This window comes from Coffea arabica, chromosome 2e (genome assembly GCF_036785885.1).
Source record: "Coffea arabica cultivar ET-39 chromosome 2e, Coffea Arabica ET-39 HiFi, whole genome shotgun sequence".
NCBI lineage: Eukaryota > Viridiplantae > Streptophyta > Magnoliopsida > Gentianales > Rubiaceae > Coffea > Coffea arabica.
This window is the reverse complement of record NC_092313.1, coordinates 1,749,527-1,763,434: the sequence shown is the minus strand read 5'-3', so window position 1 is coordinate 1,763,434 and position 13,908 is coordinate 1,749,527. Positions and strand designations below refer to the sequence as shown.

The following is a 13,908-nucleotide window of genomic DNA, read 5'->3' as shown; positions in this document are numbered from 1 at the left end:
TGAAAAAAGTGGAAGCTTTGGAAGAAACGTACGGAAAGAAAGAACCGTAGAGATATATAACCACAAAAAAAAAAAAAAAAAATTTGCTATGGGTAAACTTGGCATGCAACTAGGGGTGGTGTGCGGGTCGGGTGCCCATCCCGTCCATCATTTTGCTGACCCGATTCACACCTTACAGGTCGGTCATTTTTTTTATTTTTACCTGCCCTGCATATCAGAGGGTACTCACTGAAATAGGATTGGATCAACGGGGTATCCGCTCCGCCCTACTTATCATTTAATTTTTTTAAAAATAATTTATGCTAATTTAATTTTATATTTTATACATTCATCTAAGATTTAATAAAGATTTTTTTCTCAAAAAAGTTTCCTACTAAGAAACAAGCATGCGAAGAAGATACAAGAAAGGGAAAAATATTAAAAGAATTCAAAATCAATAAAAGTTTAAAATAAGCAGCACATGTTTTTAAATATATGTTCCACATTAATTAAACTCTTTTCTATAAAATATAATATCATAATTTATACAAATGAATCTTATAAATAAACTATAGTCTCTCATATTTGTAATGCAATTTGTACAATAAAATTGCTTATTTAGTTCTAAAAATATTATTTTATAATAGTATGTGTATAAAAATAAAATATATATATATAAATGTGTGAGGCGGATCAGATACTTGCGAATTTTTAATTGTGTGACCCTAACTCGCTCCCGCACCCGCATCTTAGCAGGTACCTAATTCTCTTTTGACCCGATCAAATAATACAGATCGAGTATCCTAATTTTCGGATATGTCAAATTTTTGGGCTTGCGGATAATTTTACCAACCCCTGTATGCAACGAGTCCGCCATCATGGCATCGCGTTAACATGTTAGTAAGATTAATGAAAATAAAAAAAAAAATTGCTAATTCGGGCTGTTTCCCGTATAAAAGATAAACGAAAATGTCAACAACTGCAGCAAATCTCTTGCTTTAGAAGGAAATTAGAATTCCTGCACTTTTACGATGTATCCAGAGTACTGCATGGTTAAACCCTCGAAGCATCCAAATATTCTTAGTGGGCTCGGCTGTGGGCAAATTTACGCTGCAAAAACAAAAAATATCAAAGATACAATAAAGTCAAAAAAACTATGGAATATAAGTCATACGCGGATGGAACCATCTAAAGATGTAAAAAAAGTTTCAAAACCCGCCTTCATCACTCCTTCCCTTGTTAGTTCCCCTTCATCAACTAACTGAGCTTCCAGGAATCCATGCCATAAATATACACCATTCGCTTCCAAGAAGACTTGTATTGCATGGCACTTATTTATAGGGTGCGCAGTTGCCCATTGCTCAAACAATCTCCATCTCTCCAATATTGATTAATTTCCTAATCTTTACAATATATATCAGGAGTATCATAAATAAAAATTTTAAAAATGGCCGCGAACCGTTCCCCAGCTCCATTGGTTCCAGCCAACAGCACTCGTCCTAGAAGCAACATTGAGGAGGCAGCAGTGGAAGACTACTCAGGAGAGCTCCGTCGCAAGAAGCGCATCAAGTATCTGCTTTACGTTGTTGCTTTCGTGATATTCCAAACTGGTATCATAGTCCTCTTTACTCAAACCATCATGAAAATCACAACTCCCAGGTTTCGCATGGTCTCCGCCACATTCGACAACTTCACTGTCGGGACCCCATCCAGCCCTTCCTTTGATCTCAACATGAATGCTCAACTTGGTGTCAAGAACACAAATTTTGGTAATTTCAGGTACCCAAGCACCACCATGTACTTGTACTACCGAGGTACTCAAGTTGGGGAGGCCCTCGTTCCCAAGGCAAACGTGGGATGGAGAACCACCAGGAAGTTTGACGTTGTCGTCAAGCTTAGCTCAGCTAATTTGACATCAAATTCCCAAGTACTGGCAGATGATATAAACGCTGGTGTTTTGCCAATTACCAGCCAGTCTGATTTGAGGGGCAAAGTACGGTTAACCTTCATATTCAAAAAGAAGAAATCCAGCAAAATGAACTGCACCATGGATGTTTTTACTGCAACTCAACAGCTTTCCAACATCTCATGCAAATAATAAATGAATGTTATCTTTTGCTTTGGTGTTGGAGCGAGGTTGGCCCTGAATGATGATCAAATTTGCATACTCGACCTATAGTAGGGAACACTGATATCTTATATGGTCCTATGTATGTATCTAACGTCTCATCAGGTCATGTTAGTATAATCCGTTCGCTTGCTTGTTATCTATTGTGTTTTCTAAAGCTTTTATCTTGTGGGCTTTGTTTTGTTAATGAATGCTCTCTGTACGCATGCTTGTGATTCTATTATTATTGGTATTGTCCCTATTTGATTTTTTTTTTCCTCTGTTATTAACTTGAGTCTAAGGTTTACTTGGATAAGAAGCTGTGACAAAGGAAAATAAGGATTGGATAAGATGTTGTGATGAAGGAAAAGAAGCTAACGTCGGGAGGCTGAGCGTTGGGAATAAATTAATGAAAATTTGCTTTTGAAAGCATACGGTTCAGTCCAAATTGCAAGGAGCTCTGCTCCTTGTCAACTGACGAGGGCTTCGTTTCCAATGTTTATTGTTGAGGAGTGTACGCCTTGAGCCCAACTACATTCAGCCCAAGGGCCGAGTTGGGAGTCACTTGGTAGGACAAAGAACTATCCTTCCCAACAAACCCAAGCCTTCAATCGACAAAAATAGAACCAGAAAAACTATTGAAACCCGAACAAAGATCCTAGTTTTGGACCAATTAAAAAAAGTACGGTTGTGTTTGGATTACTGGAGTTTTTATAGAAAATGTACTATAACCATTTGATATATATAAGATAAAAAATAATTGAAAAATGTATTCACGAAAACGTAGAGACCCTTTTCAAAATCTCAGAACCCTCCCAGTTTAACTTCAAGCCCATCTACCCCCAAAAAAAAAAAAAAATTCCCCCATTTTTCATTCGCTTAAAAAACAGGTTTATTATTTTTTATTTTGCCCCTTACTGTTGAAAGATTCAAGTAACTCCATCGTTCATAGGCACGTGTTGATCGTGCGAGGGAATCAGGTTCACCGAACGCAGTCGCATTCGAAAAATTTGTTTCCTTTTGTGCGACTTTGTTGTAGAAATAATTATAGATCACTTATAATGTCTAATGGTAATGGTTAGACACAAGAATAGAGGAGACAAAGTATCAGCAGCAAGAGGGACATAACTGTATCTATCGTCCATGGATATAGGATTCTGTCGACGGCTTGCTTTTTTGGTCTGTCCTGATTCATGGTATGATAACCGGATTCCTTCGGCATCTCCTCGATTTATTTACATTTTTTTAAAAAAAGCAGCCAAACAATTGTGCCAATAATTGTTTGTGTCTTCGAGGATCTTGATATATTATGCACCCGACTATTAATCGTGTGGCTTGGTCGCACTGTCTTGATCTAATATACATAACAAGGTTCAAGGTTGGCATCTCGTAATCAAAGAAAAATTGTTACGTTTTTCACGAATATATTTTTCAATCATCTTTTTACCTCACATATATTAAATCGTTACAATAATTTTTTTACAAAAAATCTAGAAAAATGCAATCCAAACACAACCTTTATCATTAACATTTCGTGTTAAATAATTTCGATTTTGAAAAATAAAATAAATGAGAACTTTTCAACAAATACAGAAATCAGAATTTGGTGCTCTAAATTTGGAGTGTTTAGATACCTCAATTATTTCAAATAATATTTTGCTTGCATCACAAACACATTTCTCAACCTACCTTTTTATATTCCTAATCACCTTTTTATCTCACATACATCACATCACAAAAAGTGCTACAGTAATTATTCCAAATAATATTTCAAATAATACACTATCCAAACTTTGGATTGCATTTTTCTGAATTTTAGAAACATATCTTGTTTGGATTGCATTTTTCTGAATTTTAGAAACATATAGAAAAATTACTGTAACGATTTAATAAATATGAAATAAAAAGCTGATTGAAAAATGTGGAAAATTACTGTCCAAACAAGATTCCACCATCCTTCATTCCTTTGTACTCCGCGTCTTATTCTCGCTTGGCTTTTGCATTATCTGAAAAAACAAATAGCAGTGCATACTTAACTGTGGAAAAACATTCATTAAGGGGGGAAATGTTAGCCAGTAGCGGGGACTCGCAAAACAGTGGAAGACATAATCTAGGCGCCCGGTAAGCCTAAGGAGATCAACCAAGGGATCAGAGCGGATCAAAGACTCCCTTTTGGATGAGGAATGGTGCCAGAGGCCCTAAACTTTAGCGGTATTCGATGCGTTGGTTGGTGCATGAATGACTACTGGTTTTCTGTTTTCAATACTGTAAGCCTTTGTCCTTGATCATTTGCCAGATGAATAGCTTGTCTTAGGGTTAACCCCCATTGAACCGAATCTCCTTTGGGATATTTGTGTTCAGCTTTTTGCTGTTCTTCAAACATCACCACGTAAATGTATCAGAACATGGAGAACCGAGCCACCTCCCATTGGATGAAGGGCCAATCTTCAGTCAGCATAATCGAGTCTTTTTTCCTTGTTTTTGGCCCTTTTCTTTCCCCTTGCAAGAGGCATTACCCAGTGACTTGGGGATGGCAAGACACCCGCACCCCCAGCCCCGCTTGCATCCGCGGGGAAAAGAAGTGTATTATTATTTAAAGATATATAATTAGCAAAAAGCGTAATTAATATTTTAATATATATGTACTAATCAATAATTTGTATTAATATAAATAAATTATTATTAATATAATTAACAATATTAATTATATTACATATACATAATATGATATTTATAACTACTAATATTAAATATGTTATATAATATTACTTATTTTTTTAGGTGGATGACAGAACAAGGATATACTCCCTCATCTCCAGTCCCGTTCTTTAACGGATAGAGAAAATGACCCCCATCCCACCCTCTCCCAGCCCCATCGATAATCGAGAGTATCTGTTTCAATTGTTATCCTTGACAATGTAGACATATATATATATATGTATGTATATATATTTTTTTTTTATTTTTTTTGGTGTGGTAAGTGAAAGCTCGTGAGCAACAGGACGGACGTCCATTTACATGGTAACTTTGGTCCAAGTAAATTAGATAAGCAGAATTTTGCAGTTTGTACGGTGTTTTATAATTTTCATGCTTAAACTTTGACGGAGGAAGTTAAAGCTTTGAGGCAGCTCAATTTGTGCTGTTCATATCCAGAGAGGTATGAGATGGTTTTTTTTTTTTGTAGTAGTAGTATGCTTATCCTTTGAATTTCTCAAAGGGGGAATTGCAATTTTGGTTTTCAATGTTTGATTTGTGTATCAAATTGGTCTTCAATATTTTGATCAAAACAAAATTTGTCCCCAAAATTTATAATTTTAAGTAGATTTAGAACAATTAATGGAAACAAAACAACTGACTAATGGTCAATATTAAATTGGCGTTAGTTAACAGCTATAACTTTGTACTTTTAATCCACAATGTTTTGATTTTAAATTATTATCTATTTTCTTAAATTTTAAATTGTGATGTTAAGGGTTTTCACATGAATTGAGATGCAAATTATATGAGTAATAGGAATTCTAATTAAATTTATATTTTTTATTTTTATGCTATTTATTTATGTCAATGATATCCCATATGTTTCTTTCCTTTTTACATAGTCTCAGATTTGGTACTATATACTTAATATTTTTCATTATTAACAATTAATTGATACTGAGTTTTATTATATTTTATTTCTACTGATAACTAAAACTTTTATTTAAATTTTCTTTTAAAATATAAAAAATATATACATTTTGTAAATTAAGTTATTTTTTTTTTTTGTATTTTAATGGGTTAGCTATTGAGTTTGAAATGAAGTTGACATTTGTAAGCATTATATGAACCTTTAAATGATCATCAAGATACATAAATATTAAAATAAATGCTTTAAATCTACATTATTGGAATGTTAGATTTTAATTAGTAGGAAAGACAAAAAAAAAAATTTACCTATTTGATCATTATGTAGATGCAATTTGATTGGTGGAGTTCTGCAAGCTTACCCTCTAAAACGTGCCTTAGCAGTGAGACGGCATATAGACTATATATTTAATTTAGCTCTCAACGAAACGTTTATAGAATTCTTTGAACAGTACTACCAGTCTCTCACATAACATTTTATCCGCCCTAATAAGACTACATCTATTACACCCCAAATTTCTCCTCTCCCTTGCATGAGAAGCATAATCACTCTCTCAGCTATATATACGTACATGTGATGCCCTAGGCGTAGAGGAATCACATTAATCCATCTCAAACTTAGTAGTTAAAAATAGCTCTACACCAGGATGATAAAAAGCTTAATACCTCTCATTTTAAAAAGCTTAATACCTCTTGACGTCCGGTGATTTATTATTTTTTTGACCCATATTCAAATGTATAAATAATTACTTAAAGGCTCGGTGAAAATAAGAAATTCAATGATCTATTTCTCTTGTTGACAAATTGATTAGACTTGTTTCTCATTTTTTTCTGTATCAACTGTAACTATAGAACGAGCATTTTTAATTAAAAAAAATAAAACAAAACTCCAAAATAACTTACAAAGATAATTTTTTTGAATGTTTGCTTAATTGTGCACATAAATAAGGAAGTTGTTTGAAAATTTAGCATTGATTCAACCATGGATGAATTTAGTTCTATGAAAGAATGTAAAATTCAATTTACTTTTAAGAAAAGAAATTGAAATTTTGAGGTATGTTAACATAGCTTTTATCCTTTTTTTAATTAAAAATAGTTATATTTTTATTTTTGCACAAGTGACATATTAGAACATCTTCTTATAATGTGTAATTGATTTGTGTTGTTATAAGATATTTAATCAAACATTTTATGTCTTAATTTTTATTATGACTATACTGCATGTTTATGAAATAGACATACTTTTATAATTTAAAAAATTAATATTTAATATTTTAAGATATCATATATTTAAATGGATAAATATTATTTTGAACATAACATATTAAAATAATTTTGTTAGAAAAAATTTTGGATTCTCCAAGGAAAAAATCGTGGCTCCGGCATCGTCTCCATCGATCCCTATCAGTTGCAGCATCTGGATTCAAAGAAATGCATCACAGGAGTGCAGTCCACAACGTCAGCCGGCATTCTAATTGAAAACATTTGCCCGTCGAAACATTCCTTGCACGAGTAGCAAGTAGTAAATGTGGGGGCCACTGGGAGGTCCAGTGGTCATCCTAAGCTTTCTTAGGCTTTCGAACCTTGCCCTCCCACAAAAGTTGTCATAACGTGTGACGGTCTTTATTGACCAGTTTCGATAGAATTTCTACTCACATCGAATCCCCTCCCTCCCTTCTTGAATAGGCTAGTTTAGGTTATAAGAAAGGCTAGTTTAGGTTATAAGAATTCTATCGTATCGATAAAAAAAAAAATAGTAAATGTGGGGCACGAAAGTACCTAGTCATCATTTTTAAACCGTGGCCTGCATCCGATGTTGAGAAATATTACAGAAAAAGAAATTTTAAAAAAAAAACTTACACGAAGAGGAAAAGGAGTTTTAAGAGTGAACAAAATGAAAACGTGAAGGTATATATATCACCATTCCATGATGGCAGATAGAAGCAGCTGTAAAACGATGTCCGTTGAAACAAGCGTCTGAATTTAGCTTTACACCGAAGACGTTTCCAGTTTCTATTTACGGGCAGATTATTTTCCAGTTTCTACATACACAACCCCACATTCCATTCCATGATATGATACGCCCGTAGGCCGTCGTACCAACTGCCAATGTACTGCCGCATAATTAAAACATCAGTAGTGGCTTCGCTTTACACAAGGGTCAAGACAAGCCCCCCATAAATATAACCAAAACAAAAAAAAAAAAAAAAGAAGAAGAGAAAAAGAACTCGGCACTTCAGCAACTACTCACTACTGGTGGAGTAAAAACTTTTTACTGTGCAATGTACTTACTGGGGATACACACACTACGCACACCGCCCCCCTTCCCCTCCCAATATCCTCTCTTTTCATTGGCTAATGCTTGCGTCAATTGAACGTCACGTCGGACCTCCTCAACTTGCATGGCAATTTTCTCCTCTTCTTTCTTTTAGCAATCGTCACATTTTTTCCCGCTATTTCTCCCCTTCTTTCAAAATACTACTACCATTCTAGCAGCAGTACCACCCCATTCCGCTTTACTTGGCTCACAAGAGACTAGGAGTAGTAGTATATCCGAAATAATCTCAAATGCTGCTGCACCGGTTCCGTTGTTCACTGGATAAATTCGTTGATTTCCCCTGACATAAGCGCAATTCACCCGAACATTCTGCCACCCAAAAAAAAAAAAAAAATTTATAAGCACCCGGTACTAAATATATACAGTGCTAGTATCTTTTTTTTTTGGGAGTCACGTTGAATTTTTTCTTAGTTTATTTTTTTTTTGGGGTACCTTTAGCTGGTGAGTTGTACGATCTCTTGCAATGAAGAATAGCACTTTGGATTCCGTCATTGTGCAGCAACAGCGAATCATCTCTCCTGTTGGCCGGCGACGCCGTCATGCCTGCCGTCGACGACGCAGCCGATCGACTCCTCCCCAGGTGCTTGCTCACTGCTCTAAAGCCTCCTCCCCCGCGATCTACCCCTCGCCTCGATTCCCCTGCCGGAGATGACATCGGAGAAACCCTCGATGACTGATGTTCCCAAGGGAACCTCATTTTGTCGCTGTACCGCTTCGAAGCTCTGATGTACAGCGGCCTGATCAGCTTCAAGTACATTGGGACGTCTTTGGGCATCGGCTTGGAGGAGTCGTCTATGGAAAAATCAAAGGTGCGCTCCCGCTGCAACTTACTTCTCAAGCTGTTGTCTCGGGAGAACAATGATCCGATCGGAACTTGTTCTACTTTGTACTTGACGGCGGCCAAACGCTTGCTCTCTCGATTAGTATTCTGTGCTGGTTTATGGAACTGACGACGTTTGGGTTCCGAAGAAGCTGGGTTAGATTGGGGCTTGTCTGATTTAGACTTCCTAAAGCCTAGCAATAAGACTCTGAACTTGGGTGCGGATTTCAGCAATGAAATTGGAGAGTGAGGCTTGGAGTTGGGGTCGACTACGTCCACTGGAAAGACTTTCGATTTCAGGGGAGACTCCAGCTCTATTAAGCTATGAATGCTGCCCTCGTGGCGGTCGCCTTTGGAAGAATCGTGGGGGAGAATGCAGTTAGCGTCGTTTGCTATAGCTTGTTTATTGTAGCAATCGGGAGCTGTGAAGACCAAATCGAAGAAAGAATCTGATTGTGAATCTCGGCCGTCGTTGTCGCTGATGTCGTCGTACTCGTCGCTCTCTTCCTGATCATCAGTCTCGGGGGCACGATTCCGAACGTCCACGTTAGTCTTCTTGTTGCTGCTCAAGGAATCGACGTCGGAGTTGGGGTCAGTCCCGGCGCTACGCCAGAACTTGAGTAAGCTAAACGGTTCCATGGTTGAAGGAGAAGGACAGCACAACGATGGTTACTACTACTTGGGTGGTAGTTTCTAGTTTGTTGAGAATTTTTGCGGGGGGCGGAACTTCTTTCTATTATATATATATACTGTATATACTAACTTAACCAATAGTAGTAGGGAAGTAAAGAGAGAGCGAAATTGATTTCGTGAGGGACAATAATTACAGCTGGAATGGAGGAGTGGAAAGGGGCGACTCTACTTTAATTGCCTTAGGCTCTGACAAAATTAAAAATAGAGCGGGCACTGGGCAGTCGTGGTTGGTGTTTCGTGAAAGCAGAGAGATTTTTTCTTCTCTCTGAGGAACGGAGAGAGAAGAGACAAGGGTCTTTCACTACTGTTACTATAATCGGTGGTGAGATGAATGGAGAGATTTTTTTTTTTTTTTTTTAACAAAAATATCTTGGGGATTGGGCTGAGGTAAAGGACTATCATGTGAGACACAGGAGGAAAGTTGATAATAGAGAGTGTAGCATCCGCAAGGAAGGAAGGAAGGGAGTGCTGCAACTGCAAATGATACTGAGGCAGGAATAATAGGTTCAGAGGCAGAGGGAGGGTTACGTTGCAAATGGTACAAAATACAGACTGACCACTGCTGCACTGGCTCTCTCACACTTTTGATTCGAATTGGGGCCGGCCTCACACTGCTCAAACGCCCCTTGGACTCACTTTTCCTACTTGTCCAAGTTAACTTTTTTTTTTCTTTTTACTTTTTCTGGGGCAAATCAATTCTTGGTTACGTCTAAATAATAAGCGAGTTGGTTACTTCCTAAGCGAGTTGGCTACTAGCAAAGTACAATTGTTGTGTAAGTTTAGTTGCAAGTCAAGAGTCCAAAGAATGTGCACTTGTATAGTTTAGAGCTAAGATTCTGTTCCTTTAGACCAGCACTAGTTGGGCCTTATCTTGGTATAAGTTACGGTGAGAGAGTAAGAGTAAAAATTGATGATTAATTAAAAAAAATTCCTCTAGAGAGAGAGAGAAAAAAAATACTCTTATGTTAATACTCCCAACTGTAAATGCCCGCCCTCTTTTAAGTGAAGTGGAAAAACTTGCTCAATCATTTCCTCTTCAACATAAAGATAATTGACGTTAATTCAGCTCCTTAATCCTTCTCTTCTGCATTTAGATTTAGTCCTTTGATAAAGGTATAAGCGAATTGCTTTCCTCCATAAAGGGCAAAACATGATTCATATACTTGTCAAAGCAATTTAAAAAATAGGTGATTCACAAATTGGATATTCTCTCAAGCTACTTGTGAGTGTTAGATAAAGAATCTCAAACTCCCATCCTCATAGAATACGTCTAATTATGCATAGAATACGTCTGATTTCTTCGAAAGAGAACCATCAATCGCGCAATGGGTCCTAAGCCAATCCATGAAGGATTTGCTGGGCGTACTTGAAGGGCGACGAGAAACTTCCAAAAAGAAAAGAGTAAAGAGCCAAAAAGAAAAGACTTGGAAAGATGAACATGCGAGGCCTTTCGTTTTCTTTTGAGACGGGGGGAAGAGGTTAAGTCTTTGTTATGAGAGGGGGAATGTTTGCTTTTTTCCAGCCTTTGCTAATAAGTCTGACGAGTCGGACATCGGGTTCTTTTCAAAACGCGGTCATTGGTTGCAGATGTGGGCACGCTTCTTCTTCTTCTTCTTGGGACCGACTCTTTTGCGTTTTTTAAAGGAGTTCAGAGTCTTCAGACTTGAGAGCCTGAGACACATTCCATTCGAAGCCTTAAAGGTTTGACTTGCAGGTTTCAACGGACCTGATTTGATAATCAAAAATTATTATTATCTTCTTGAAATCCAAAAAGCTTTTCAAAAAGAGAAAAATATGTATCAAAAGAGTAATTTTATGCAACTCCTGTATAATAAAGTCCCAGACAGACAGCGCCAGAGAAGCAAAACGAGAAAAAAAGAAATAAAGTCGCGTTGGGAAGGAGATCCTGCCTTGCTAACGCCTAATGTCTGTACATGCTACTTCATGAACAACTTCTTCCATTCTTACAAACAAGCGAGAGAAAGAGAGAGAGGGACCCCCCCCGGGGGGGGGGGGGGGGAAGAATGTCATCTTCCTTTGAATGTACGCTGCAAATCTGCAAAGCTACTACTGCTTACTTTGTGTTGTGACTGCCTCTAGCTGCTGCCATACGTAAACCAAAGTAATTACAGAATACAGACCTTATTTATTTACTACTGTTACCTTTGTGCTTGCGTGTGCCAGATTTTAAAGTGTGTCCGTCTTAAAGATAATAGAGTCTCAAACCCAGGAACGGAATATATAGCCTTTGACCATCAATACATTAGTTTAAAATTTAAAGCAATGGGAAAAAAAGTGCGTTTCATGTTAGGTCTGGCTGGCGATATCACGAATTTTTTTCTACCAAAAGGATTTTGCTTAGAAACCCGGTCTAACACTTTCCAACACTACTATTAGCTGCATTTGGTTTTCAGTTTTTGGAAACAGTTTCCGAGACGCAGTACAATAACAGTAGATTGTCAAGTACGTGAAAGAAAGAGATAATTGAACAAAGTTCTCTAGCAAAAATATATATATAAATTTCAAGATTTTCCCAAAAATGACCGGTCAAAGCAAACTTCCTTGCTCAATTCAACTTTTAACATGTCTTCAAAATACAACTATTTAGTTGATGGGGAAATTAATCAGGTGATTATGAGATTCTTTAGTTGATTTTAAAACTCTCCATATTTCAGTCCTGTTTGGATTGTTATTTTTAGGATTTTTTTGTAAGAAAATATACTGTAGCGATTTAATGTATATGAGATAAAAAATTGATTAAAAAATGTGTTAACGAAAAACGTAACATTTTTTTTTTTTTTGGAAAATTGCTTTCCACCCATGTAAGGTTTGGAGTTTTACTACTTTAAACAAAGAGAGGTTGGAACTTGGAACTTGGAACTTGAAAGAGGCGGGGGAGGTAGCTTTAGCCATTTTAGTATTGTGTTTGCTTTTTTTGGAGGAGCTTGGAAGAAGGAACTTAAAGTTAATCAATAACGTGTATTCAGCTTATAAGTTACAATGTGTACACTTAAAACACCGTACGTTTATCATTAGACTAGAGAAAACTTTACAAGTCGGAAGATAATAATATTGGTAACCAACTTAAACTAACTTTCAACCTATTCCTTTCCAAAACATTAAAAAAAGTGAAAAAGTCTTAGAAAGCAAAAGACTCCTGAACGGAAATAATTTTCTAATTTTTTCGTGGTCCTTTTCTTCCTCCCGAAACGTCGCCTTCCCCAACACTCTACTCAGTTCCTTGCGCAGCAAACACATACAGTAGTTTTCATGTTTTGAGCGGTCACTGATACCAAATTTTTTCTGCAACACAAAAAAAGGCTTTGATACATTTGGCTATAGGTTTTGAAGCAATGTGTATAACAACTTAAATACGCCTTGGTAGAAAAATATGCGTCGCCTGGTAAAATTGTGTACGCCCTACAGGCTTAGGAAGCAAAGAGCTCCATGGAGATTTTGTGGATACTGTTCAATCAAAATAGAAAAACGTCAACCCGCGGGTAATATCTATAGATGAAGAAGCTCCCGGGGTCCTCCCATTTTTTTCTTTTTTCTTTTTTTTCTCGCAACGATAATATTTTTATATCATAATTTATTTTAATTTAGGAGGGAAGAGGAAATCGACGGGAGTAGAAACTCCACGGAGAAAATCGAAAAAAAATCAATGAAGACAGCCCACATAGGGTGACTTCATTTGGTAGTGATGGCGGGTCCTCCCATGCACGTAAGACAAATTTATAGTATTGAACAAGGACCAACGTAAAAGAAATAAAGACACCACAATCAAACAAAAGAACAGGAACAGGAAAAGGACCTTCCGATATATAGTCCCCAATTTAGTGGTCTTGGTTGGCTCCTGAGGCGAAATTCAAATGGAAATGGATCCTGTCTTGCGGCAATAAATTCTGAGAGTAATGTAATGTATTGAGTTTTTATTGACGACAGAAAAGCCGCTTTGTTTTATTCTTTTGAATTCCAATTTTTAAGCAATCATTCATCCCACTTGATGTTGGATTGACTTGAGTGCTTTCTCATCTTTTGTTCGTTCAAATTTGAAAGGTCCTAATCTCTCTGAATTTTGGTGCTTCTAGAAAATCACATACAGATTATGCTAATAGATTAGCTCGTTCTGGGTCAATTATTTTAGTTGGTTATAAATTCTGATTACGGATAATCAATTTTTAGGTATTTTTGTTTTAGATTATATATTTTTTATACCAAAAAAAAAAGAGCTAAAATTCATAATTTAGCAAAGAATAATTTTTACTTATTCTGATTATACTTTATAATCACTTTCCATAATCTTACTTTGACAAAATCTTAAGCAAATGAGAACGAGCACTTTGT

At 36.5% G+C, this 13,908-nt stretch overlaps 2 protein-coding genes across 2 annotated transcripts; one reads left to right on the top strand and one right to left on the bottom strand.

Moving 5' to 3' along the window:
• The first annotated feature begins 1,426 nt into the window (after positions 1-1,426).
• Positions 1,427-2,077, top strand: LOC113729696 (late embryogenesis abundant protein At1g64065-like). The gene has a single exon (XM_072081491.1). The coding sequence runs from the start codon at positions 1,427-1,429 to the stop codon at positions 2,075-2,077; it is 651 nt and encodes a 216-aa protein (XP_071937592.1).
• A 5,519-nt stretch (positions 2,078-7,596) lies between these two features.
• On the bottom strand, positions 7,597-10,111 carry LOC113729985 (probable membrane-associated kinase regulator 2). The gene is made up of 2 exons (XM_027254382.2): positions 8,481-10,111; positions 7,597-8,357 (listed from the first exon to the last, which is right to left on the bottom strand). Exons 1-2 carry the CDS (start codon positions 9,505-9,507, stop codon positions 8,275-8,277), a joined length of 1,110 nt encoding a protein of 369 aa, XP_027110183.1. The 5' UTR covers positions 9,508-10,111; the 3' UTR covers positions 7,597-8,274.
• Between the last annotated feature and the right edge of the window lie 3,797 nt (positions 10,112-13,908).

Excerpts from the sequence above, each read along its gene's own strand:
- LOC113729985 (XM_027254382.2), bottom strand. The coding sequence starts at position 9,507 with ATGGAACCGTTTAGCTTACTCAAGTTCTGGCGTAGCGCCGGGACTGAC. Across the intron at positions 8,358-8,480 it reads GTACAACTCACCAGCTAAAG|AATGTTCGGGTGAATTGCGC; the intron begins GTACCCCAAAAA and ends TTTGGGTGGCAG.
- LOC113729696 (XM_072081491.1), top strand. The coding sequence starts at position 1,427 with ATGGCCGCGAACCGTTCCCCAGCTCCATTGGTTCCAGCCAACAGCACT.